General features: G+C 44.8%; 1 protein-coding gene across 20 annotated transcripts in view; it reads left to right on the top strand.

Annotated features, from left to right (window-relative positions):
• The window catches only part of syne2b (spectrin repeat containing, nuclear envelope 2b), a 146,419-nt gene that overhangs the window by 97,663 nt on the left and 25,569 nt on the right, over nt 1-23,187 (top strand). For 19 of the 20 annotated variants that reach the window (XM_090211255.1, XM_090211248.1, XM_090211252.1 and 16 more), the window contains 19 exons: nt 10,176-10,369; nt 10,839-10,977; nt 11,094-11,309; nt 11,654-11,806; nt 11,921-12,082; nt 12,381-12,536; nt 14,612-14,755; nt 14,884-15,054; nt 16,991-17,124; nt 17,209-17,413; nt 17,566-17,748; nt 17,880-17,999; nt 18,086-18,240; nt 18,407-18,554; nt 18,747-18,841; nt 19,076-19,307; nt 19,395-19,589; nt 21,370-21,495; nt 22,025-22,180. In XM_090211255.1, coding sequence (XP_090067381.1) covers nt 10,176-10,369; nt 10,839-10,977; nt 11,094-11,309; nt 11,654-11,806; nt 11,921-12,082; nt 12,381-12,536; nt 14,612-14,755; nt 14,884-15,054; nt 16,991-17,124; nt 17,209-17,413; nt 17,566-17,748; nt 17,880-17,999; nt 18,086-18,240; nt 18,407-18,554; nt 18,747-18,841; nt 19,076-19,307; nt 19,395-19,589; nt 21,370-21,495; nt 22,025-22,180 — 3,084 coding nt within the window. Of the gene's footprint in view, nt 1-10,175; nt 10,370-10,838; nt 10,978-11,093; nt 11,310-11,653; nt 11,807-11,920; nt 12,083-12,380; nt 12,537-14,611; nt 14,756-14,883; nt 15,055-16,990; nt 17,125-17,208; nt 17,414-17,565; nt 17,749-17,879; nt 18,000-18,085; nt 18,241-18,406; nt 18,555-18,746; nt 18,842-19,075; nt 19,308-19,394; nt 19,590-21,369; nt 21,496-22,024; nt 22,181-23,187 lie in introns of those variants that run through there. The other variant, XR_016488962.1, reaches the window with a different exon arrangement.

Raw genomic sequence — 23,187 nt, 5'->3', positions numbered from 1 at the left:
TTTTCAGGGAGAGATACCTCGTGAAGCAACAGGAATTGGAATTCATGGAATTCAAATAATTGCACCGACGTTTGTGAATTAGTTGTTTAAATACCCCAAAATAACAGTGATTTCGGGTTAAGAGCTCAGCACTATTATTTATAGATCTATCATTGGATGGTTCGGTAGTTGGGTTTCCCCAGGGAGTTGCCTGGAATGTGTATGTGTCTTTCAAATCTTGGAACCATTACTGTCCATGATATCGGCAAGGTTACGGATTCCACATTTGGACCATTGGGGGGATGCAAAATGCTGCCCTCCAGATCACAAGGCATTATTGTGAAATATTGGAGTATTGGCATGCTATTTTGATTCCCACTTACATTGTTTTTCAGTTTTGCACCAAATAGAAATTGTGTGAGCAATAATAGGACCAAGGCGTAGTTTGCATTGTTTAAGGGATCTATCAGTGGAGACCACCTCTTCCAGTCCAGTAGGAGACACCATATTACATTGTTTAAGGGATCTATCAGTGGAGACCACCTCTTCCAGTCCAGTAGGAGACACCATATTACATTGTTTAAGGGATCTATCAGTGGAGACCACCTCTTCCAGTCCAGTAGGAGACACCATATTACATTGTTTAAGGGATCTATCAGTGGAGACCACCTCTTCCAGTCCAGTAGGAGACACCATATTACATTGTTTAAGGGATCTATCAGTGGAGACCACCTCTTCCAGTCCAGTAGGAGACACCATATTACATTGTTTAAGGGATCTATCAGTAAATGCCACCTCTTCCAGTCCAGTAGGAGACACCATATTACATTGTTTAAGGGATCTATCAGTAAATGCCACCTCTTCCAGTCCAGTAGGAGACACCATATTACATTGTTTAAGGGATCTATCAGTAAATGCCACCCCTTCCAGTCCAGTAGGAGACACCATATTACATTGTTTAAGGGATCTATCAGTAAATGCCACCTCTTCCAGTCCAGTAGGAGACACCATATTACATTGTTTAAGGGATCTATCAGTAAATGCCACCTCTTCCAGTCCAGTAGGAGACACCATATTACATTGTTTAAGGGATCTATCAGTAAATGCCACCTCTTCCAGTCCAGTAGGAGACACCATATTACATTGTTTAAGGGATCTATCAGTAAATGCCACCCCTTCCAGTCCAGTAGGAGACACCATATTACATTGTTTAAGGGATCTATCAGTAAATGCCACCTCTTCCAGTCCAGTAGGAGACACCATATTACATTGTTTAAGGGATCTATCAGTAAATGCCACCTCTTCCAGTCCAGTAGGAGACACCATATTACATTGTTTAAGGGATCTATCAGTGGAGACCACCTCTTCCAGTCCAGTAGGAGACACCATATTACATTGTTTAAGGGATCTATCAGTAAATGCCACCTCTTCCAGTCCAGTAGGAGACACCATATTACATTGTTTAAGGGATCTATCAGTAAATGCCACCCCTTCCAGTCCAGTAGGAGACACCATATTACATTGTTTAAGGGATCTATCAGTAAATGCCACCTCTTCCAGTCCAGTAGGAGACACCATATTACATTGTTTAAGGGATCTATCAGTAAATGCCACCTCTTCCAGTCCAGTAGGAGACACCATATTACATTGTTTAAGGGATCTATCAGTGGAGACCACCTCTTCCAGTCCAGTAGGAGACACCATATTACATTGTTTAAGGGATCTATCAGTAAATGCCACCTCTTCCAGTCCAGTAGGAGACACCATATTACATTGTTTAAGGGATCTATCAGTAAATGCCACCTCTTCCAGTCCAGTAGGAGACACCATATTACATTGTTTAAGGGATCTATCAGTAAATGCCACCTCTTCCAGTCCAGTAGGAGACACCATATTACATTGTTTAAGGGATCTATCAGTAAATGCCACCTCTTCCAGTCCAGTAGGAGACACCATATTACATTGTTTAAGGGATCTATCAGTAAATGCCACCTCTTCCAGTCCAGTAGGAGACACCATATTTCTCTCTAAACCCAGCCAGGGGACGGAAGAATCATGTCTAAACCAATTTAGGATGGGATAAATGCTGGTGCCTGGAAATAAAATTTAAAGTTTGGTACGGATAGTCCTCCTACGTCTTCCCTCTGCAAGTTTGTTAATTTTATTCGGGCTCGCTTACCTTGCCATATACATTTTGAAACCGAACTAAGAATTTTATCCCAATAGGCAGAAGAGGGAGACAAGGTAAGAAATGAACTACAGAAATTCAGCCATGGCAATATATTCATTTTGACAATAGATATTCTGCCGGTTAAACTGGGATAATAGTCCATCTACTTAGGTTGGATTTAATTAATTTGAGCATTCTGTTAAAGTTTCAGGCAAGGAAGGAAATACATCTATTCCCAAATATTTAAAATGGGAAATGATTGGGATTCCATTAGTAGAGATGGAGTCCTCCATCAGGGTCTTGAGAGGCAGTAGGGAAGATTTGGTTCGATTTATTTTATAACTTGAGATGCTGAATTTGTCTATGATCTTCCAAGCTATTGGGAGGGATTGAGACACATTGTCTAGATAAAGTTTGATATCGTTGGCATATAATGAAATTACGTGATCCGTAGAATTGAGCGATATTGGTGTACTTTCTATAAAATAAAAATAACAGAGGTGAGATGGGATCACCTTGCCTTCTTATTTCAGTTATTCCGAACAGAAAGGACTATCAACACATACTGAACAGCTCACGTTATAGACAGATGCATGCTACATGGCAGACCAATCCCGGCAAGCCATTATCTCAGCCAATCATGGCTAGCTGGAAGTTTCCTGTCTTTTTTGTGGCTAAACCATCTAGGCTCGTAAGCTAACAATTGTATTCATATTTATGGATGAAATACAAGTTTGTTATTAGGGCACATGAAAGTTAATCTGTTCCAGATGGCATTTCTGCCCAAAAAATGCATTTTGATAAAAAATTATGATTACTTTCAAATGCCTCTCCGTCAAGTAGTGAAGTGCGACATACACCTAGTTTCCTGAAATGAGTCACATATGTAATAGACAATGGAGGTTATCTGGGGATAATTGTTTTTTAACAAACCCCCTTTGATCCGGATGTACCAAGTTGGGTAAGTAAGTTTTGAGACAGGATGACAGAATAAAAAATAAAAAAGTTTAATATATGTATTTTCAAAGATAGAGGTAGATAGTGAGAGCACTGGGTGACGTCCTTACCCTTTTTTAATAAAAGCATGATTAGTGCCGTATTTACATCCCTTCAAAAGGAACCTTTGTGGACAGCTGTATTAATCTTTTTAAGTAACAATGGAGCTAATTGGTTCCTTTTTTCATGTTATCCAGTGCACTTTTGAGTTCATGGAGAGCGATTTGGGCTACCAGCAAGCCGGCTTCCTCAGTTTAGAGAAGGGGAGTTCTTATAACTGCTAAAAAAGGCTTTAACTGGCTTGGTGTGGATTTACAATCAGAGGTGTACAATTCTTTTTAGAAACGGGACAATCTTTGGTTGATTCATTTGGGTTCTGACAGTAATTCACCTGATTCAGATTCAATAGTTGCAATATCCACTAATTAATTCATTACTGAGAAGCTTGGAAATAATTGTTGTGTCTAAGTCGATGGGTGGCAAATTCTGCTCTCTTTCTTATCATTATATTTAGTTCTGTCTTGACTTTGATGAGAGTAGTCGCTACCTAGTCTGAAAAAGAGAGAACGCTCTAACGTTGTTAACAACTTTTCAAATTCTGATATTTTCTTGAATTGTGATTTATTCAGCCCAGATGCAAATGCAGTTGCATTGTTTTTTTTTTATACAAAACCTTTAATGGAGTCCCATAAAATCTGAGGATCGTCGATGGAATTTTTAAAACTCATTATGAATTCATTCACTTCAGTTTCAAACTGTTTACAGAAAGTAGGATTTTGTAGTAAGGAGCTACTGCCTTTAAAAAGGAACAAATCCCTTTGAAAACGGCCTATGTGGCATCGATATGAGTCAGAAACAGTTATTCTAGTGTCAAAATTGACTACAAAGTGTAAATAGGACAATTTTGGTTATAAAGTGAAGTTTGAAACATCTGTGCGTCACGACCGGCAAATGAAGGTTGGGTTTTTGATTTCACGGTGTCCATTTGCCCACTAACATGGGATGAACAGCTGTGGTGATTGCTCTATCTATCCAAAGCATAGACAGTGAGACAAATCTGCCCAGCAGCTCCTACTTTATTTACATAAGACAACACATTGCACATTTTCTTCCTTGAGAAATACTGCACTACTAATCTTAGTTAAATATAAAATTGTGCAACTAAAACATCCTTGGCAAAACGTCAAAATTAATGACAGATTTCTTGAGTTATAGATTCATTCTGGGGATTTTGAGGAAATGAAATAGTCTTCAGTGTTTTATGGGGGTGTCACACCCTGACCATAGTTTATTTTGTATATTTCTATGTTTTGGTTGGTCAGGGTGTGAGCTGAGTGGGCATTCTATGTTTCATTGTCTAGTTTGTCTATTTCTATGTCTGGCCTGATATGGTTCTCAATCAGAGGCAGGTGTTAGTCATTGTCTCTGATTGGGAACCATATTTAGGTAGCCTGGGTTTCACTGTGTTTGGGGGTGATTGTTCCTGTCTCTGTGTTCTCACCAGATAGGGCTGTTAAGGTTTTCGTTACGTTCTTTGTTTTGTAGTGTTTGTATCGATTCGTGTTTTACGTTTGTTTATTAAACATGGATCGCAATCTACACGCAGCATTTTGGTCCGACTCTCCTTCACATACAGAATACCGTGACAGAATCACCCACCACAACAGGACCAAGCGGCGTGGTAACGGGCAACAGCAACAGGAGCAGCCCAAACAGGAGTACAGTATGGACTATACTTCTTGGGAGGAGATTGACAGGTGGGCGGTCGACCCAGGGAGAGTGCCGGAACCCGCCTGGGATTCGATGGAGCAGTGCGCGGAAGGTTATCGGAGAATGGAGTTGGCGAAGCAAGCAAGCACGGCGGCGCGGAAGGAAGCCCGAGAGTCAGCCCCAAAAATGTCTTGGGGGGGGGGGGGGCTCACAGGGAGTATGGCTATGCCAGGTAGGAGACCTGCGCAAACTCCCTGTGCTTACCGTGGGGCTAGAGAGACCGGGCAGGCACCATGTAATGCAGTGGTGCGCACGGTGTCCCCAGTGCGGGTGTATAGCCCGGTGCGGTATATTCCAGCTCCGCGTATCGGCCGGGCTAGATTGAGCATCGAGCCAAATGCCATGAAGCCGGTTCTACGCAGCTGGTCTCCAGTACGTCTCCTTGGGCCGGCTTACATGGCACCAGCCTTGCGCTCGGTGTCTCCGGTTCGCCTGCATAGCCCAGTGCGGGCTATTCCACCTCGCCGCACTGGCAGGGCGACCGTGAGCATTCAACCAGGTAAGGTTGGGCAGGCTCGGTGCTCAAGAGCTCCAGTGTGCCTGCACGGTCCGGTCTTTCCAATACCACCTCCACACCCCAGCCCTCCGGTAGCAGCTCCCCGCACCAGGCTTTCTGTGCGTGTCCTCGGCCCAGTACCACCAGTGCCAGCACCACGCATCAGGCCTACAGTGCGCCTCGCCTGTCCAGCGCTGCTAGAGCCTTCCTCCTCTCCAGCGCTGCCGGAGTCTCCCGCCTGTTCAGAACTGCCAGTCTGCATGGAGCTGCCAGTCTGCATGGAGCTGCCAGTCTGCATGGAGCTGCCAGTCTGCATGGAGCTGCCAGTCTGCATAGAGCTGCCAGTCTGCAAGGAGCCGCCAGAGCTGCCAGTCAGCATGGAGCAGCCAGAGCCGCCAGTCAGCATGGAGCAGCCAGAGCCGCCAGTCAGCATGGAGCAGCCAGAGCCGCCAGTCAGCATGGAGCAGCCAGGGCCGCCAGTCAGCATGGAGCAGCCAGGGCCGCCAGTCAGCATGGAGCAGCCAGGGCCGCCAGTCAGCATGGAGCAGCCAGGGCCGCCAGTCAGCATGGAGCAGCCAGGGCCGCCAGTCAGCATGGAGCAGCCAGGGCCGCCAGTCAGCATGGAGCAGCCAGGGCCGCCAGTCAGCATGGAGCAGCCAGGGCCGCCAGTCAGCATGGAGCAGCCAGAGCCGCCAGTCAGCATGGAGCAGCCAGAGCCGCCAGTCAGCATGGAGCAGCCAGAGCAGCCAGTCAGCATGGAGCAGCCAGTCAGCATGGAGCAGCCAGAGCAGCCAGTCAGCATGGAGCAGCCAGAGCTGCCAGTCAGCATGGAGCTGCCAGTCAGCATGGAGCAGCCAGTCAGCATGGAGCAGCCAGAGCAGCCAGTCAGCATGGAGCTTCCAGATCTGCCAGTCAGCCAGACTCTTCCAGATCTGCCAGTCAGCCAGACTTTTCCAGATCTGCCAGTCAACCAGGGGCCGCCAGTCAGCCAGGAGCTTCCGCCCCTCTGTCCAGAGCTTCCGCCCCTCTGTCCCGAGCTGCCGCCCCTCTGTCCATTGAGAAGAGTTGCCATGGTGAGGAGGGCACGGAGGAGGACAAAGTGGGGGAAGACTAAGGTGAAGTGGGGGCCACGTCCAGCACCAGAGCCGCCACCGCGGACAGATGCCCACCCAGACCCTCCCCTATAGGTTCAGGTTTTGCGGTCGGAGTCCCATAGTTTACTTTGTATATTTCTATGTTTTGGTTGGTCAGGGTGTGAGCTGAGTGGGCATTCTATGTTTCATTGTCTAGTTTGTCTATTTCTATGTTTGGCCTGATATGGTTCTCAGAGGCAGGTGTTAGTCATTGTCTCTGATTGGGAACCATATTTAGGTAGCCTGGGTTTCACTGTGTTTGGGTGTGATTGTTCCTGTCTCTGTGTTCTCACCAGATAGGGTTGTTAAGGTTTTCGTTACGTTCTTTGTTTTGTAGTGTTTGTATCGATTCGTGTTTTACGTTTGTTTATTAAACATGGATCGCAATCTACACGCCGCATTTTGGTCCGACTCTCCTTCACATACAGAATACCGTGACAAGGGGACAAACACAGAATTGGTCAGGAAACACACCTCCAAGACTGATTTTGAAATTTCGTTTTTATAATGAGAAACAAAGTGCCTTTTACCCACCCTTAACACATGCAAGGGTGGGTAATGAAGAAAAAAGAACGGAAATTAAAACAGAAATAAGGTATGACAGATATGGAAGCCTAATGCCCAAACAGTCAAAAATAGGATAGCTGTAGGATCCATATATTGATCATGAATTGGCATGGTGTCATCATTGTGTAAATGTCCTGGACTATAGGCAATATAACAAGTTCAATGCTCAGAAATAATAGTACTATTGTTCCTTGTACCCAAACATGAGGGGTGTTCTTATGCTGAGGGCAGCATCATAGCCATAGGCTGCGTGATTGTGCATGGATAGCATACCTGAATAATGAGCCAGTCATGGGGTTCCATCTGTCGGCGTGTCCCCTTCTGTGTTGGATTTGAGGTGCTTCTCCAAGAAGTCTTGAGCCTTCCTGGCAGTGGAAAACGTGTGTATTGTGCTGTGGAAGATCAGAATTCATTTTTGCTAGGTGGATGAAGCCGCATCTCAGGTTTAGCCTAAGTAGCTGGGATCTCACCTCGTTGTAGGTTTCACTCTGTTTAAGCAGTTCGGCACTCAGGTCAGGGTATGTGCTGATCCTCTTCCCTGCATAGGTCAGACCCCCAGATTCTGCTGTAAAGGCATATAATTAGCCGCTTGACTTGACCCGAACAGTTTATAGAAAAGATTGCTCATGAAGGAAGCTCCATACCAGTTTCAAGTCTTCTGACTTGCACATGGAATTTACAGGAATGATTTTTGAGTGATTTAGAGTGATTTATTTTTTAGGAGTTTGATTATCCCTTCCAACTTAGCATGCGCTGTTTCCAGGTCATGGAGCCGCACCTCTGTCGCATTGGCTGTCTTCTCCAGACCTTCCACTTTGGTTGAATAGGTATCCACTTTAGCAGTGAGCACTGCCAATGATTCATTTACCAGTTTTAATTGTAAGTCCAGGGCAGAAGAAATCTCTTCACAAACAATCCCTCGTATAGTAGCATCCAACTCTTTCTGCTGGCTGTTGTTGAGAGCCTCCATGTTCCCACAGTTGAATTGTGGACAGACAACTTCTAGCTGCTGGAGCATAATAATCCTGCAAGTTATTTGTCACACAATGAATGTCCCACACCTTAACATGGTGTTTAGTATTGACAAGTTTTAGGAAATAAGTCTGTTAATTCATAGTAATTTGCTAAAGAAATATACTAATTTTCAGCTCAGAGTACAGTTGAAGTCAGAAGTTTACATACACCTTAGCCAAATACATTTAAACTCAGTTTTTCACAATTCCAGACATTTAATCCTTGTAAAAAATCCCAGTCTTAGGTCAGTTAGGATCACCACTTTATTTTAACAAGCTTTTGTTTCTTTCATCACATTCCCAGCGGGTCAGAAGTTTACATACACTCAATTAGTATTTGGTAGCATTGCCTTTAAATTGTTTAACTTGGGTCAAATTTTTCGGGTAGCCTTCCACAAGCTTCCCACAATAAATTGGGTGAATTTTGGCCCATTCCTCCTGACAGAGCTGGTGTAACTGAGTCAGGTTTGTATGCCTCCTTGCTTTCACACACTTTTTCAGTTCTGCCCACAAATTTTCTATAGGATTGAGGTCAGGGTTTGTGATGACCACTCCAATGCCTTGACTTTGTTGTCCTTAAGCCATTTTGCCACAACTTTGGAAGTATGCTTGGGGTCATTGTCCATTTGGAAGACCCATTTGCGACCAAGTTTTAACTTCCTGGCTGATGTCTTGAGATGTTGCTTCAATATATCCACGTAATTTTCTCTCCTCATGATGCCATCTATTTTGTGAAGTGCACCAGTCCCTAAAGCAGCAAAGCACCCCCACAACATGATGCTGCCACCTCCGTGCTTCACAGTTGGGATGGTGTTCTTCGGCTTGCAAGCCTCCCCCATTTTCCTCCAAACATAACAATGGTCATAATGGCCAAACAGTTCTATTTTTGTTTCATCAGACCAGAGGACATTTCTCCAAAAAGCACGATCTTTGTCCCCATGTGCAGTTCCAACCGTGGTCTGGCTTTTTTATTGAGGTTTTGGAGCAGTGACTTCTTCCTTGCTGAGCGGCCTTTCAGGTTATGTCGATATAGGACTCGTTTTACTGTGGATATAGATCCTTTTGTACCTGTTTCCTCCAGCATCTTCACAAGGACCTTTGCTGGGATTGATTTGCACTTTTTGCACAAAAGTACCTTCATCTCTAGGAGACAGAACGCGTCTCCTTCCTGAGCGGTATGACTGCTGTGTGGTCCCATGGTGTTTATACTTGCGTACTATAGTTTGTACAGATGAATGTGGTACCTTCAGGCATTTGGAAATTTCTCCCAAGGATGAACCAGACTTGTGGAGGTCTACCATTTTTTTTCTGAGGTCTTGGCTGATTTCTTTTGATTTTTTCATGATGTCAAGCAAAGAGGCACTGAGTTTGAAGGTAGGCCTTGAAATACATCCACAGGTACACCTCCAATTGACTAAAATTATGTCAATTAGCCTATCAGAAGCTTCTAAAGCCATGACACAATTTTCTGGAATTTTCCAAGCTGTTTAAAGGCACAGTCAACTTAGTGTATGTAAACTTCTGACCCACTGGAATTGTGATACATTGAATTATAAGTGAAATAATCTGTCTGTAAACAATTGTTGGAAAAATTACTTGCCATGCACAAAGTAGATGTCCTAACCGACTTGCCAAAACTATAGTTTGTTAACAAGAAATTAGTGGAATGGTGGAAAAACAAGTTTTAATGACTCCAACCTTAATTTATTTAAACTTCCAACTTCAACTGAATATTCTCAACCTAGCAGTCATTTTCCATTTTTTCTCCCCCAGCCAGCTCCATGGCTATATCTGGTTCTGCTACTTTTTCTTCTCAATCATCCAAAATGGCCAGAGTGGTGCACCTCGTCCAGAAGCCCTTCTTGTGATGTTCTATTAGAACTAGAAGTGTTTTCCTCATTCACAGCCTGGTTCTGAGGAGCTGGGGCTGGGGCCATGTGTGAGAGATGGGGTTTTATAGTGTGTTACAGTAGAGATGGGATGTGGGATATGATGGGGGCGTATAGGCTTATGTTGAAGAGACTGATGATTAGGTTCTCTCTCTTGGGCAGAAAATGAGAGCAGTCCTGGATGAGAGTGGGGCAAAGTTCAGCCGGATGCAGGAGCAGGGGAGGTGGCTGAAGGAGGCGGGTTGCCAAGGGGTGGGTGTGTTTGGGTGTGGCCTGGAGGCTCGCTGGACCACCTTTCACTTCAGGCTGGAGCAACAACGAGTCAGCACAGATAGGAACAGGAAACTGTGGAGCAGGTGAGGACTTTGATACAGTGCTTAGAGATGAGATATGAAACTTCATAATTGCATTTGGCAAGTTTTCAGCTTTGACATTTTGAAACCACTTGGGATAGTGGTGTTGCATTTACTTATTAAATGCCAATGCAATCAAAAATGTGATTTTCCTATGTTTCATACTGTATTTCCACACTATGAGGATGGAATAATATGTGAATTTGTGAAAATGATGATAATGCCCTTTTAGTGTAAGAGCAGTTTTCACCTACCCACTCAGACCACTCCCAGGCAGTCCTAGCAAAATTATTGCTTGAGAAATTGCTCTTGGCTAAGAAGCTATATATATAAATACATATCTTACCATTTTAATATAAAACAATCACAGTAAGGTACCTAATTGTTACCCATAAATGTTATATTGAGATGAAAACGTCAGAATTGAACCTTTAAACCAAAATCCAGAAAGACCCTAATCTCACGACTGCAGGTTTTCCCGTGACTTTGTGGCACTGAGCAAGTGGATCGGTGGGGCCAGAGAACACATCAACAGTTGGATCATTTTCACTCTCACAGCCAATCAGGAGCGAGAGCTGAAACCCATTCACTCCCACCTTAACCAGTATATGGTAAATCCAGAATCTTATATGGACAGTTTTTTTCCATTCAAGTCAACGCCTGTGAGAATATGTTGGGGTGAATGACCCTCTGATGAATATGACCATGTCTGTTGTCATGTTTGTAGGACTTCACCAAAGAGCTGGAGGTTAGGTCGGCTCTGAAGGCCTCAGTGATCACCACTGGAACACACCTACTGCAGCTGAGAGAGGCAGAGACGGCGCCAGAGCCCCAGTCTGCTGCGCCAGAGCCTTGCTCTGTACAGACCCAGCTCAGACAGATAGAGCAGGACTGGGCTGGCATTCTGTCTGATATACCTGCTGTGCAGCAGACTCTGCATCAGGTGAGTGGGTCATACACTGAGTGTACAAAACATTAGGAACACCTGCTCTTCCATGACATAGACTGACCAGGTGAATCCAGGTGAAAGCAATTATCCCTTATTGATGTCACTTGTTAAATTCATTTCAATCAATGTAGATAAAGGGGATGAGACAGGTTAAAGAATGATTTTTAAGCCTTGAGACAATTGAGACATGGATTGTGTATGTGTGCCAATCAGAGGGTGAATATTTAAGTGCCTTTGAACAGTGTATGGTTGTAGGTGCCATGCACACCGGTTTGAGTCTGTCAAGAACTGCAATGCTGCTGACTGTCTCCTCTCCCTTCTCTTCTTCCGTCTGTCAGTTGTTGATGGAGAGGCTGTCCCCACAGGGGGCCTTGACAGAGCTGCTAGCCTGGGTTGGAGAGACTGAGGCCAGGCTGGAAGAGCAGCGGGATAGGGTCCACCAAACCACCTCCACCAACGCAAACCTCAACCTAGTCCTTCAGAGCTTCAAGGTAGCAACTGCCAGATTCAGTTTGTCCTCTCTTATTCAATACCTGGTCATGTAAAAATATTTATATTTGCATAAACAAATTGTTCGATTCCCGACGTCTCTCTCTCTCCTACAGGTGTGTAAGGCTGAGATAGCAGTCCGCCAGCTCACAGTGGACTATGTCAACCAGTCGGAGTTGCAGACGAGCAGAGGGAGATATGAACACCCAGATTATGCTGATGAGCTGGGCGGTCTTAACCACCGCTGGCTCAGTCTACAGGGCACCCTCAACAACCAGGTGAGAACTCAATTGGGAAAAGAGAAAATAGCTTACAGAACCTCAACCTATGGATAGTCTTTAATATAAAATATCAACGTGATGCTCAACCCCTTCGATTTTTAAAGCTGTTTCGGTAACAAATCCTAGGCTATTTTAAGAGCATCAATCCGTACTATTGATGATTTGATCCCATAGCTATTGGTCATTTTTAGTGACACCTCCTGTTTTATAGAACCAATCATTCCGACTGATTATGATTTGATCCCATATCTATTGAATCTATTTGACCCCATATCTATTGACTTTCCCTCTGCAGATCCAGGATGTTGAACAGGAGCTGAGGATGTGCACAGAGAGACAGGTCAGACTGCAGCACCACCACACCTGGCTCACCAGTCAGAGAGAGTGGATGGGCTCAGCCCAGAGGCCCGTCAGTCACTCTGAGGTGGAGAAGAGCTTAAGAACCTGTGAGGTGGGTTGAAAAACAGAACCTGGTGTACAGTACCACAGGTGTCAAGTCATTTGCCCTCTAGCTATTTCTATGATGACAGGGCTATGTGCAATATTTTGTTTTTACCAGGTGTTTATGTTTTTTAGAACCCCAATATTATCAGATCCAACAGCAATTTATTAGCAATAAAGTGCACTGATTTTGATGTGTAATGTCTTGACTTCTGTTTTTAAGATGTCTGAAGCATGTACAGTAAGATGTCTGCTAGTATATAATGTTTATATGTTTATATGTTCACCTACCAAGGGACTGCAGATGGAAATGAGATATTAGTTAAATACAGTGCCTTGCGAAAGTATTCTGCCCCCTTGAACTTTGCGACCTTTTGCCACATTTCAGGCTTCAAACATAAAGATATAAAACTGTATTTTTTTTGTGAAGAATCAACAACAAGTGGGACACAATCATGAAGTGGAACGACATTTATTGGATATTTCAAACTTTTTTAACAAATCAAAAACTGAAAAATTGGGCGTGCAAAATTATTCAGCCCCTTTACTTTCAGTGCAGCAAACTCTCTCCAGAAGTTCAGTGAGGATCTCTGAATGATCCAATGTTGACCTAAATGACTAATGATGATAAATACAATCCACCTGTGTGTAATCAAGTCTCCGTATAAATGCACCTGCACTGTGATAGTCTCAGAGGTCCGTTAAAAGCGCAGAGAGCATCATGAAGAACAAGGAACACACCAGGCAGGTCCGAGATACTGTTGTGAAGAAGTTTAAAGCCGGATTTGGATACAAAAAGATTTCCCAAGCTTTAAACATCCCAAGGAGCACTGTGCAAGCGATAATATTGAAATGGAAGGAGTATCAGACCACTGCAAATCTACCAAGACCTGGCCGTCCCTCTAAACTTTCAGCTCATACAAGGAGAAGACTGATCAGAGATGCAGCCAAGAGAACCATGATCACTCTGGATGAACTGCAGAGATCTACAGCTGAGGTGGGAGACTGTCCATAGGACAACAATCAGTCGTATATTGCACAAATCTGGCCTTTATGGAAGAGTGGCAAGAAGAAAGCCATTTCTTAAAGATATCCATAAAAAGTGTCGTTTAAAGTTTGCCACAAGCCACCTGGGAGACACACCAAACATGTGGAAGAAGGTGCTCTGGTCAGATGAAACCAAAATTGAACTTTTTGGCAACAATGCAAAACGTTATGTTTGGCGTAAAACCAACACAGCTGAACACACCATCCCCACTGTCAAACATGGTGGTGGCAGCATCATGGTTTGGGCCTGCTTTTCTTCAGCAGGGACAGGGAAGATGGTTAAAATTGATGGGAAGATGGATGGAGCCAAATACAGGACCATTCTGGAAGAAAACCTGATGGAGTCTGCAAAAGACCTGAGACTGGGACGGAGATTTGTATTCCAACAAGACAATGATCCAAAACATAAAGCAAAATCTACAATGGAATGGTTCAAAAATAAACATATCCAGGTGTTAGTCAAAGTCCAGACCTGAATCCAATCGAGAATCTGTGGAAAAAACTGAAAACTGCTGTTCACAAATGCTCTCCATCCAACCTCACTGAGCTCGAGCTGTTTTGCAAGGAGGAATGGGAAAAAATGTCAGTCTCTCGATGTGCAAAACTGATAGAGACATACCCCAAGTGACTTACAGCTGTAATCGCAGCAAAAGGTGGCGCTACAAAGTATTAACTTAAGGGGGCTGAATAATTTTGCACGCCCAATTTTTCAGTTTTTGATTTGTTAAAAAAGTTTGAAATATCCAATAAATGTCGTTCCACTTCATGATTGTGTCCCACTTGTTGTTGATTCTTCACAAAAAAATACAGTTTTATATCTTTATGTTTGAAGACTGAAATGTGGCAAAAGGTTGCAAAGTTCAAGGGGGCCGAATACTTTCGCAAGGCACTGTATCTTACTTCTGAGACATATATTTTGTTGTACGTTGTCCCTGTTTCAAATAAACTGAATAAATAAATCAAATACATTGGGGATTGGACCTACAGTTGAACATGCATGTGTTACTGTGTTTTCTTACTGCTACTCCTGTCTGTCAGGGTCTGGAGGAGAAACTCTCGCTAAATTATACAGCTCTTCAAGAGTTGAGAGAGAAACACCTCACAGGAAAAGAGGATGGCACCTGTGCCTTCATCACTCAGACAGATGATCTCATTAAGGCCTGTACAGCCCTCAGTCAAGAGGTAAGCTCAGGGGAATGAGGGCAGTTTCTTAACAAATACATGTATTCACTGTATGGACACTAGTTGTAAAAACCTTCAAATTGTAGGGTGCAGTGACTCCTATTTTGACTCATTGTTTCCCCCTCCAGAACCAAGCTGTGCGACAGAGACTGAAACAGGTATTGGAGCTGTGGGCTGGGTTTGAGAAAGGACTGAATGATGCAACACTGGACACAGTGAAGACCTGCCAGGCTATGGAATACAGCTGCTTCCCTCAGCTTTCTCTCCAGGCCCTGCAAGGACTCTATGAAAAGCTCCAGGTAGGTACTACAGTATAGCCATCAAGTTTGATTTGCAGTGGCGATTTTAGCATGTAAATCTTAGTGGGGCATGCCAGCATCACTACACAAACACAGCACAACACTAAACAATACATTAAGTGCACTATAATGGTGACAAACGGTGCCCACAAACTGTTAGGGCCTACATAAAGCTGTCCCAACAGCAGAGTCCCAACAGCAGTCCCAACACCTTACCACTACTACACCTGGCTATCAGCGGAGCCTTGTCTGGCTTCGAAACAGTTCATTCAGTCTCATTTTCTGCCTCAAAAAAAAAAGTACCTAATATGGCTGACTTGCTTAACAAATGTTATTTCTAATGACAATTGAGATGTATAAACTATGGCATAAGTGGATGATGAGGGGATAAGAGGCAATCCGTAATTTTGATTAAGACATTAATGAGCGAGCTAGGACAGACATAGTCAATATAACTGTTTAGAATTCAGAACATGAGCCGTTCTTACGGTATTCTCCCTGTACACCAAGTCAGAACCGTTGGAGAAATAAAGGGGGCATATAAGCAGACAATGAAAGCTTTTACAATATTCAATGATTACATTTCTCTAAAACAAGCTATAGGCTACATGGGCACCACCAAGTCAGAACAGTAGGCGAAGTTAAGAGCGGAAAAGGGACCATTTTTTAATTGATCCTTTTATTTAACTAGGCAAGTCAGTTAAGAACAAATTATTATTTGCAATGACGGCCTACTCAGGCCAAACCACGACGATGCTGGGCCAATTGTGCGCCACCCTATGGGACTCCCAATCACATCCGGATGTGATACAGCCTGGATTCAAACCAGGTACTATAGTGACGCCTCTTGCACTGAGATGCAGTGCCTTAGACCGCTGCTCCACTCAGGAGCTCACATGCTAACAGCTTACTACACAACATACACTTAGTATTAATTTCTTAGCTACAGTATACATATCTCCTTGGAATATTACATAATTTATGCAGCGGCATACAATACATTTTGGACTCACCTTGTTGTGCTGTGCTCAGTTGAACAGGAAGGTGGCACGGCGGTCCTCCGTAGGCAAATTTTGTTATCAAACTTTGCATTCTCTGGATGTATTGTGCTTTCAAGACAACTGGGAACTCAGAAAAAACAAGGTCAAATTGTGATAATGTCAGTGATCTTCAGGTTGGAGCTCTAGAATGAGGCCTGAGTTCCCTACTTGCAATTCCGAGTTGGATGACTGTTCAAAATGTTTTTTTCCCAGTGGGAGCTTGTTTTTTTTCAGAGTTCCCAGTTGTCCCAGTATAATTTTCCCAGTTCTGAGTTTCCAGTTGTTTTGACCGCGGCAGAGGTCATGCTGGATTGACAGCATGGGCAATGTTGAAAGTTTATCCTTTTAAGCTTGGAAAAGAGACCCGCTAACCCAGACTTGGTACCACACACCCACTTTATGTCCAATGGCTGATAAGCACCGATACGTTTTATCTATAATTTCTCTTAATTATTTATCTTCATATGACAAGGATTAAAAAGCATTTGACAGTAGATTGTCGACTTGATTCATGATGATGACAGCTAGCTAAGGTTTTGAAAGTATGATGTTGACAAGATCAGTCCAATCAAAGCTACTGTAGATGTAACGTGATTTGACATAATTTTATATGTGGCCAATGACCTTGAGCCTTCTTGGATCAACTAACCATGTGTATGTGACCAATAAAATGTGATTTGATTTGATTTATTAATGTGAAAATAACATGTAAAACAGGCAACCCCCCCCCCCACTTTTTTTGCTATAAAAGGTGGGGCCCTGAATGGCGGGTCACCACTGTTGATTTGTAACTGGGTATATGACCTCTGTCTTTTAACCTGTCATTGCACTGTTCCTGTTATAAGACAGTTTATGAGCAGGCAATCACACTGTTGTGTATGTGTTCCTGTATCTAGCTTCTAAGGAAGGAGACTGAGGGGTGTGACTCAGAATGGGACAGTCTGATCCACACTCTCTCCATCCTCAGGGACATGATCAGTCCTACGGCCACCTTCCTCATGTCAGAGCAACTGGATAGAGAGAGAACCAGGTCAGTGTAAACTACAATACACACAAACACGCATATACACATGCACACGCACTTACACTGAGTGGTCTTTCGTGGTCTTTCAAGGTGGAATAAGGTGAATCGTGAGCTGGAGAATCACCTGAATAGAACTCAGACACTGCTCCAGATCTGGGGGGCTTATGCCCGTCTCTCTGTACCTTTCTCCCAACGTCTGCAAACACTGAGGGGTGATGTCACAGCTCTGATGAACCAGCCACCTGGTCAGGACAACACTACACAACTGGTTGCAGCCCAGATACAGGCCGTCCATGTAAGTGGGATATTATGAAAGCTACATGGTAGAGGGAATATGCACATAGTTAATGAGTCGTATGAGAGTATAGATCAGACTGATCCTGAATCAGTTCTTGTGAGAACTCTGTCATTCTCGCTGCTATATTTATTTCATTGCCCCTGTCCCAGAGCCTGCAGGAGAGAACAGACAGTTTACAGACCGACCTGGAGGGGGTGCTAGAGGCCTCTAAGGAACTCAGTGGACGAGTGGAACCCTCGTCTGCCGTCTTCATCCAATCAGAGAGCCGTATGCTAACCCGTGGTGTCCTACATCTGAGCCAGTCACTGGCCGATACACTTGGGCATCTCCAGGTACTGTGTGGTGATATTTGCCTTATTGTTTTATAGCTACTTGTATCACATTACATTCTTGTTTAATTATGTTATGAATGCCTTTATGCCTGATCCCTGACCATGTTATTAATGTGTGTATCTGTGTGCAGGAAGAGCATGAGCAGCTCCAGGAGTTTGAGAGTGTCTTGGCATCCCTTGAGAAACACCTTGAGGACTGGGAGGGGAGACTGAAAAGTGTAACCGTGCCTCCACAAATGTATATATCCAAGGTAGGCCAACACAAAACAGACCTCATGCTAAAGTCAAACCTCTATACTGTATATCCAGAGACTGACTTTGGATCCATGTGTTCCAGATGGGTCTGCTGGAGCTGAGTGGTTTCTCTCCTGACCTTGATATACTGAATGAGCTGAGCTACAGGCTGACCCTCAGTGACCCTGCCACCCACAGACTACAGAGCCTCAACTGGAGCTGGGCTCAGGCCTCGGCCCGCGCTGTGGAGACCTACAGGTCAGTACAGGAGAAGTGATTTACTGTCAGCGTGGTGACGTGAGAGACACTAACAGACAGAGTCTACCACAAATTAGTCAATAAAAAAACGAAATTCTGGCTATTCCCTACTATTACACTAGAAAACAGTATGGCAGGTTTAAAGTGTGTCTTGTTTGTGTGTCAGTGAGTTGCAGACAGAGTCACTGAGGCAACAGAGTTTTCAGGAGAAGTGTGAGAACTGGATGGACTTCTTACAGACGATGGAGGACAGCCTAGCAGTAGACCTGGCCAGTACCTACAGCGGCCTGAGAGAGCAGCTACGCACACACCAGGTGACAAACACACATACGCTCGCACGCTTACATCACACACATACACACGCACACACAGACTCATGCACTCACGCACGCATGCACGCACGCACGCACACACACACATAAAAATACAGCCACTATCAGTATCTATTCAGTAACACTAACTAGACCAGTGAATATGACAGTAATATTGTGATTCTGGTGTCTCAGAGGTTCCAGTTAGAGATGTCTATCGGTCATCAGATCCTGCACTCTGTCATCAATGATTCTCTACGTCTGCTGCAGAGGGGAGACGTGGATGATAGGTGAGGACAGGACAGAGATGATCTGCTCACATGATCAATGTTAGAGTCTTTGTAAGAACTGTTGCACCATTGATGTATCCACCTCTATTAACGGGCGTCGTGGTCCTTTGACCATCAGCTGGTGATTAGTTACACGTTTTTGATCATTATCAATCATCGTCATTGATTTTAGCTTTCAGAGTTACTCTTAAAGTTGTATTCATTTGTATGCTGTTACCGTTCTCTGTCCCCCAGGAGCGACTTTATCCTGAAGCTGGCCCAGCTGAGGGAGCACTGGCAGGGGGCTGTGCAGAGGGCAGCTCAGAGGAGCTCCCTGGTGGAGGGGCTAGTCAAACACTGGCACCTCTACAGCCGCAGCCTCAGGAAGCTCCAGAGGTTCGTAGCAGATGCCCATGCCCTCCTGCCCCCCACAGGGCCAGCCCACTGCAGCCTGCAGCAGCTCCGAAGCTCCCTCTACGACATGAAGGTAATAGGTTAGAGATTGATACAGCCAAGGGGAAGGGCAAGGGTTCATAAATGACAGTGCATTCCTTCTGTCTTCTGTGGACTGTAGCACACGGAGCTGCTTTTCCAGAGGTACCAGTGCAGCTACATCCACACTCTGGAGCTAGGCCGTCAGCTCTTCTCCATGGGGGACGAACAGACTCAGGCACAGCTGCAGACCGAGCTGGCTACCCTGCAGGAGGACTGGGAGAACCTGCAAGGACTGCTGGAAAAGAGAAAGGACATAACAAACGCTATCATTCAGGTGCTCCTCTTGCCCCTCAGTCAGTGGGAGACAGCAGCTTGGGGAAGAGACTACTCAATCAGCTGACCTATAGGAAGATCATTATCTGTGGATCACAGTTTAGTGGAATAACATGTTTTAAGTGTATTTGATTATAAAATGATTGATACAAATGATAGGTCAGAGTTAAGAGGATACCTTTGAATCAATAGAATTGAGTAAAGTTCTGTCAGAGTCACAGGTTTACAATATAAAGAAAGATCTTAGCTTAGCCTTGAAATGTCGGATGTGAAACAGGCATTCTCTACAGTCAGAGGTCTACTTTTAGAAACGCCTTATTATATTTGACCCCCTACCCCCCTACTGTGGTTACATTTCACCTTAAATGCCCATTCTACCCCTACTGTTACATGCAGTCCATTTCCTCCCTCATTGGGCTCAAAGCAGTAAAGTCAAATTTAGCAGTTTTGTGCCTGAAACACACAGATCAGCCCACTGACCTACAGTACATTCCTGGATCTTCTCTATAACAACTATCCACTCATCCAGTAGTCTGGCTTAGTCTAGCACTGATCTGGGTTTCTGGCAGTGTGGGATACTGACCGATTGACTGAGTTGATTACTGGTCAACCTTTTGTCAGAGGGAGCGCCTTAGTCAGCTTTCAGACTTGATAAATCATTCAGTCATGAGAAGGCTCTTTGACCCACAGCACTCAGTAGTTTTAAGGCTCTTTATGACAGCTTGTGGTTCATGGAGGAAATATTTTCCCATTGAGTAGGCCTGTAAAAGTGATTTGTCCCTTATCAGAGTGAGTGGTCCTAGAAACAGATCCCCATATACACTACCGGTCAAAGGTTTTAGAACACCTACTCATTCAAGGGTTTCTCTTTATTTTTGACTATTTTCTACATTGTAGAATAATAGTGAAGACATCAAAACTATGAAATAACACATCATGTAGTAACCACAGCGAGGGAGGAGGCAGGCAGGGAGAAGGCAGGCAGGGACTAGGCAGGCAGGTAGGGACGAGGCAGGCAGGGATGAGGCAGACAGGGATGAGGCAGGCGGGTCTGGAGGAGGCAAGCATGCAGGCAGGGAGGAGGCAGGCAGGGACGAGGCAGGTGGGTCTTGAGGAGGCAAGCATGCAGGCAGGGAGGAGGCAGGCAGGGACTAGGCAGGCTGGCAGGGACAAGGCAGGCAGGCAGGGAGGAGGCAGGCAGGGAGGAGGCAGGCAGGGACGAGGCAGACAGGGACGAGGCAGGCGGGTCTGGAGGAGGCAAGCATGCAGGCAGGGAGGAGGCAGGCAGGCCGGGAGGCAGCTTAGTGTAAGCCTGTCTGGGTATTAGAGCACTTGAACTCCTCCGGTCCCTGTGCTGTCAGGAGCACTAAGGTGGACATGGAGACCAGAGCCTCTCCAACTGGGTAAACCTGCTTGTTTTTGGCCCTGCTGTTCCTCGGGCATTACCTAGAGATACTCTACGAAGGGCTGAGGCATGAGATATGTTGATGTTCACTGACCTGAATTGACACCTGGCCTCTCCTTCTGTGGGAGGTCTCGTGTCTGTTCTTGGAAACTTAACCCGCTCTCCCCTTTCGTCTGCTTTTTGGCCAAGTCTTTCTTTGCTTTGATGATATCCAATAGATTACATCAATTCCCTTTTCATCCACCCTGACAATGGAGGCACTAAAAATCCTTTTCAATGCTAAAAACAGAAATGCTCCTCTTAACTTCTACTAACCTTCTCAACTACTCCTTCAACTAGTGTATATCTATTTACATGACTACCTTTCTACTCTCAGAACTGGGAGCGCTGCGAGGCCAGACTAACCTATAGCATGCAGCAGCTGGACACCATGCAGACTGGACTGAAGCAGTTGATCCCAGAACATGACAATGAGCTCCAAATTACAGAGACACTCACTAAGGTAAGTAGTAAACACAGTTGTTTCCAAATGTCTCGACCCTTTCACCCAGTGTGTGAATACATAGGGCAGAATGGAGTGGGACAAAAGTTAGGAACAAAAGAGTCCTTTTGGTGTTCATGTGGTAATTTGTTTTGTTTTATCAAAGTTTATTGTGTGCACTGTGCGATAGAAGCTGATGAGACTTCAGTCCTTAGACTGGGAAGTCGTTAGTTGGCCCACTAAAGCACATCTAAAACAGATAAAGTATCAGTCAGAACACAAGAGCAGAGCCAAGTTAGTAACATGTTTGGCTTTTCAATCTCTTGTGGCCCATCAGGGGTTTATCCCCTCCCCCTACCCCCTCCCCCCTCCTTCTGTCCTGGTCTGCTGCGGCCCTTAATCCTCTCCTGGGGCGGGGAGAAATAGAGAGAGAGAGAAGCAGAGCAAAGAGAAGGGGCAGGACAGAGAGAGAGAGAGAGGGCGCGTGGCATGGACTGGAGTGGAGGGGGCCTGACGGGACAGTTTGTTGGTGCTGTGTTATGGTATGCAGGAGGCTGAGAACTCACTGGATGACTGGGCTGAGAGCCTGACTGAACTTGCCACCATGAAGACGGACCTGTCCCAGTACATCATTGCTGACGACGTGCTGCTACTCCAGGAACAGGTGGAGCACCTCCACTGTCAATGGGAGGAACTCTGCCTCAAGGTAGGGGACATGGCTGGCTAGGGCTGGGGAGACGGCTGGGCTCTGGGCTAGACAGCCTGCAGGCTCAAGGCTCACTAGGCTGAGTGTGTTTAGTGTGAAGGCAATAGCCAAACAGTCCCTGTGTGTGTGTGTGTGTGTGTGTGTGTGTGTGTGTGTGTGTGTGTGTGTGTGTGTGTGTGTGTGTGTGTGTGTGTGTGTGTGTGTGTGTGTGTGTGTTTGTATTGGGACAGCAGCTGCCGTGGTGACATATACAGAAAAAGTTGGTTGGCATGAATGTCCAGATAACTAAATGCAGAAACTCAATTTCTTAATCCAATCAGTAGTTGTTTTGCAAGGGAAACAAGCCTGTCATCTGACTCTGATTTGATTACTCTTTTGATTAGTTTTATATAAATATAACCCAGTTGGTAGTGGTACACTTCAAGAACTTTAAAAATGTCAAATTTTCTGAAATATTATTGTATAATTGTTTTATTATGGTATGGTCAACCATAGAATGAAAACCAAGTTTGGTGGATATGTGCTGGAGCCTGAGCTTTTGGGTTAGTTTCTGGGGTAGAGACATACAGGTTTGGGGGAGATGGCTGTGTGGGAATGGGGGGCCAGATGGTGATGGAGAAATTAGTTTAGGCTTCAGGAAGCAGGCCCTTTGTATTGGAAATCAGCCTGTCGTCAGGCTAGGGCCGTTGCTATGGCTATTCTAAGGCTTTCACTTCAACCGGGTGAGGAAAAAAACACTGATTCAATGTTTTCAGGCTTAAATTACAAAATTAGTACAGTTTTGACAACTTTACTGATGGAATTTGTGATTTGATTTCAAGGGGAGTGTTGACTCCTGTGCCTGGTGCTCATCCCAAAATCTGTCACATGGGAACACGATGCAGCAGTCAGCTGAAGGGTGTTGCTTACACCTCTCCTAATGTTCCTCCACAACATCCACCATGTCTATCTCTCAGAGTTGTGTACCCATCACTGACTCCATTAGACTCACACTCAGTCTGGCGAGT

The sequence above is a fragment of the Oncorhynchus mykiss genome, chromosome 19, assembly GCF_057628025.1.
Source record: "Oncorhynchus mykiss isolate SJ-2025 chromosome 19, ASM5762802v1, whole genome shotgun sequence".
Classification (NCBI taxonomy): Eukaryota; Metazoa; Chordata; class Actinopteri; order Salmoniformes; family Salmonidae; genus Oncorhynchus; species Oncorhynchus mykiss.
The sequence above is the reverse complement of the archived record's forward strand: the minus strand, read 5'-3'. Positions and strand labels throughout refer to the sequence as shown.